This window comes from Centruroides sculpturatus, unplaced genomic scaffold (genome assembly GCF_000671375.1).
Source record: "Centruroides sculpturatus isolate CEXI.00-Female unplaced genomic scaffold, Cexi_2.0 scaffold80, whole genome shotgun sequence".
NCBI lineage: Eukaryota > Metazoa > Arthropoda > Arachnida > Scorpiones > Buthidae > Centruroides > Centruroides sculpturatus.
Window position 1 is genome coordinate 354071 of NW_019384552.1, and position 2962 is coordinate 357032.

The following is a 2962-nucleotide window of genomic DNA, read 5'->3' on the forward strand; positions in this document are numbered from 1 at the left end:
AAGTCCCTCTTCTGTTACATGTTAAAATATATATATGTAAAAATAACAAGTTATTATAAAATGACTATTTTAAATATCACGAACACTAAGACATTTAATTCTACCCTATTCGACTTTCGTTCTAAATATATTAAAAATATAGGCCTACTATGAGATTATACTATTTATCTGCATAGATATTTAAATTATTAAACAGTTAACTTTTGACACACACAGTTTGTATCAATTAATATGCAAAGTTTATTTCCAATAGCACACTTTATCTGATTCTGATATATGAAATATTAATTATGAATTGATTAAAATAGATTTAAGATATTTTTGAAAGTACCACAGTAGGCCTACCTGCAGTATATAAATTATTAAAAGTTTAAAACTATAAAATATTAAAAATTTTAATATTTATCCATCGAAAGAATAAACTGAAACTCGTTTTATAATTAAATATAAGGAATTTCAATTTATTCCTTAACGCTATAAATATACATTTATAATAATATACAAAACCTAACGCAGCATGCGAAAAGTTTTTCGAAAACCTGACAAATTGGCACAGACATGGATAAATCATTCACTATTTTGTTTTTAATCTTGATAATTCGTAATTAATTAGAAATATTTCGAAATCGTTCACGTTTTCCGAATTTAAAATTTTACTGCAGTAATCCATACTTTCCATATTATGTTTAAAATGCACGACTTCCGACGCCATATTTGTTTACTGGTCTGAGATTAAGACGCGCCGCAACAGATGGCGCCACGTGCAGTTTAAACAACCGATCAAATAAAAGTTGTTTATACGGCGATCGATCAGAAAATAAAAATCATGCAAATGTTTCGTCACCAATCGGGTGATGTAATTTTAAGGAGAAAAAAAATTAATTTACGTTAAATTATGTATTTAAAAAGTTTTAAAACAATTTATATTTCAAAATATTATTTTAATAATTTAAATCTAGAAGATTAATTAAAACGGTCAATTTTCTTTTATATTTCACTCTTTTTATAACTTATACGTCGATATTATGCGAATATATAAATAGGATATTGCGATAATATAATGTCATTAATACACGTAAATAAGTATTTAAATTAGAATCAATTTTAGAATTTTTCTTCACGTAAGCTAAAATTTAAATTCATGGAGTAAGTATAGAATTCTATACTTACTCTATGTTTAAATTCTTTTAATTTCAAAGAGTAGTTCTTTTTGTAGAGTAAATAATTGAAATATCCAATTTAAAAATCCATACACATCTCTCAAAAGTATAAGCAGTTTTCGGACTAAATTCACGATTGTTATATAAAATATAAAAAAATTTAAATTATAATTTCCTTTGCTAATTAAATTTTTCGAATATAAACGAAGAAGCGATTTTGGTGCGTAATCCGCTTCCAGTTATTTAAAACACGCCGTTGATAACGTAGTTATTTTTAAATTTATCATCAATTATTTTTTTTATATTTTTCGAGAGTATTTATATATATTTCGGTCACTTTAGAACAAAATTAAGATGGTTTATATAATGAAAAATTCATTTTTCTTATATTTAGCGTCGCGTGCTAACAAATTACATCATTAATCTCCAACCAACATGCAAATATGGCGACTAAAATAGAAATTCTCCATTTAAAACGCACGAAGAATCGTCTTATCTATTATAAATTTTCACAATTCGTTCTTTATTCGAATTCGGACGTTAAACTTTTTATTCTTTTTATTTTAAAATAGATTAATAACTTTATAAATATTTCTATTGTACATCTTAAAATACACAGAATAACCATTTTACCCGACCTCGCACCAGGGTCATAGTCCTTTCGACAAAATAAAAATAAAAAAAAAAGAAAGAACGGCAATGAAAGAATCGACACTAATTTCTTATTTGTTGTTCTCACGGAAATACATCAGAAAAATATTAAAATATTATCATAAACAATACAAAGAAATTCTATACAATAATGAATATTCATAAATAAAAGCATAGTTATAACTTATGCTGCGTTATGCGCTCATTCAAATATAGAAAAATATTTTTAACCTAAAAAGAAAATAATTTTAAAAATTTATCAGATGCAACATTTAAAATAATATTTTACTGTTTTGTATTCGTATTTGAACAATTTTATGGGGGGAAAATATTAGAAGACTTCAAAAATATTTCGATGACGTATATTACGAGTGTTTAACGATCTATAAATTTAATTATTTTTATTCTAAATAATATATAAGGTAATAATTACATGTGATAAACTGGAATATTTCTGAGAAATAATTTTCGTATATATATACCAAACGATAATAATAATAGCGTTTAAGATCGTTTAAAACGTTTATTTATATTATTGCATATGAAATAATATAAATAAACGCTGTACATGTGTGTATGTGTGTATATTACACATACAGGTATACATGCACGCCGAATAATTACTTTTATGAATATATTGGAAAGGTAATTGGGAGAAATGAAAGATTAATTAGTAATTCGGAAAACCTTTGGATTGCCGACCTTTAAAAGTATTTATTTTTTCTATCTCGAAATTAAATATTGAAGCTACCGGCACCGATCTCGATTCACTCACCCAATAAACCAATCCACCGTATCTCGTAGATATTCCGGTAGTTTATCCAGTTTGGCAACGTTTAGGATTTATCCTTAGTATACGTCGAATGAGTTCTGTGATTGTTTTCACTCGTAATAATTGCTGACCTCCGATCAACTCCACGACGTCAAATTCAACATGGCCACTGCTCTTCGACATTATTGCGCATACTACTTTGCGCACCACTCACCTGCCCAATAGATGGAGCTACGTAAATGATTTTTTCTTTTTATCGTAGAGAACGATAAATTTAGAAAATAATATCATTTTGTCGTTTAATTACATAATATATAATTTACGTATTTAATATAAATAATATAAAATTATATAATTTATAAATTAATAAATTATATTA

General features: G+C 25.9%; 1 protein-coding gene across 1 annotated transcript in view; it reads right to left on the reverse strand.

The window, feature by feature from the left end:
• The window catches only part of LOC111623695 (MOB kinase activator 2-like), a 133271-nt gene extending 132443 nt beyond the window's left edge, over positions 1-828 (reverse strand). Inside the window, exon 1 of the mRNA XM_023366355.1 lies at positions 508-828. Coding sequence (XP_023222123.1) covers positions 508-560 — 53 coding nt within the window. The 5' untranslated portion in view covers positions 561-828. The remainder of the gene's footprint in view (positions 1-507) is intronic.
• Positions 829-2962: the final 2134 nt, after the last annotated feature.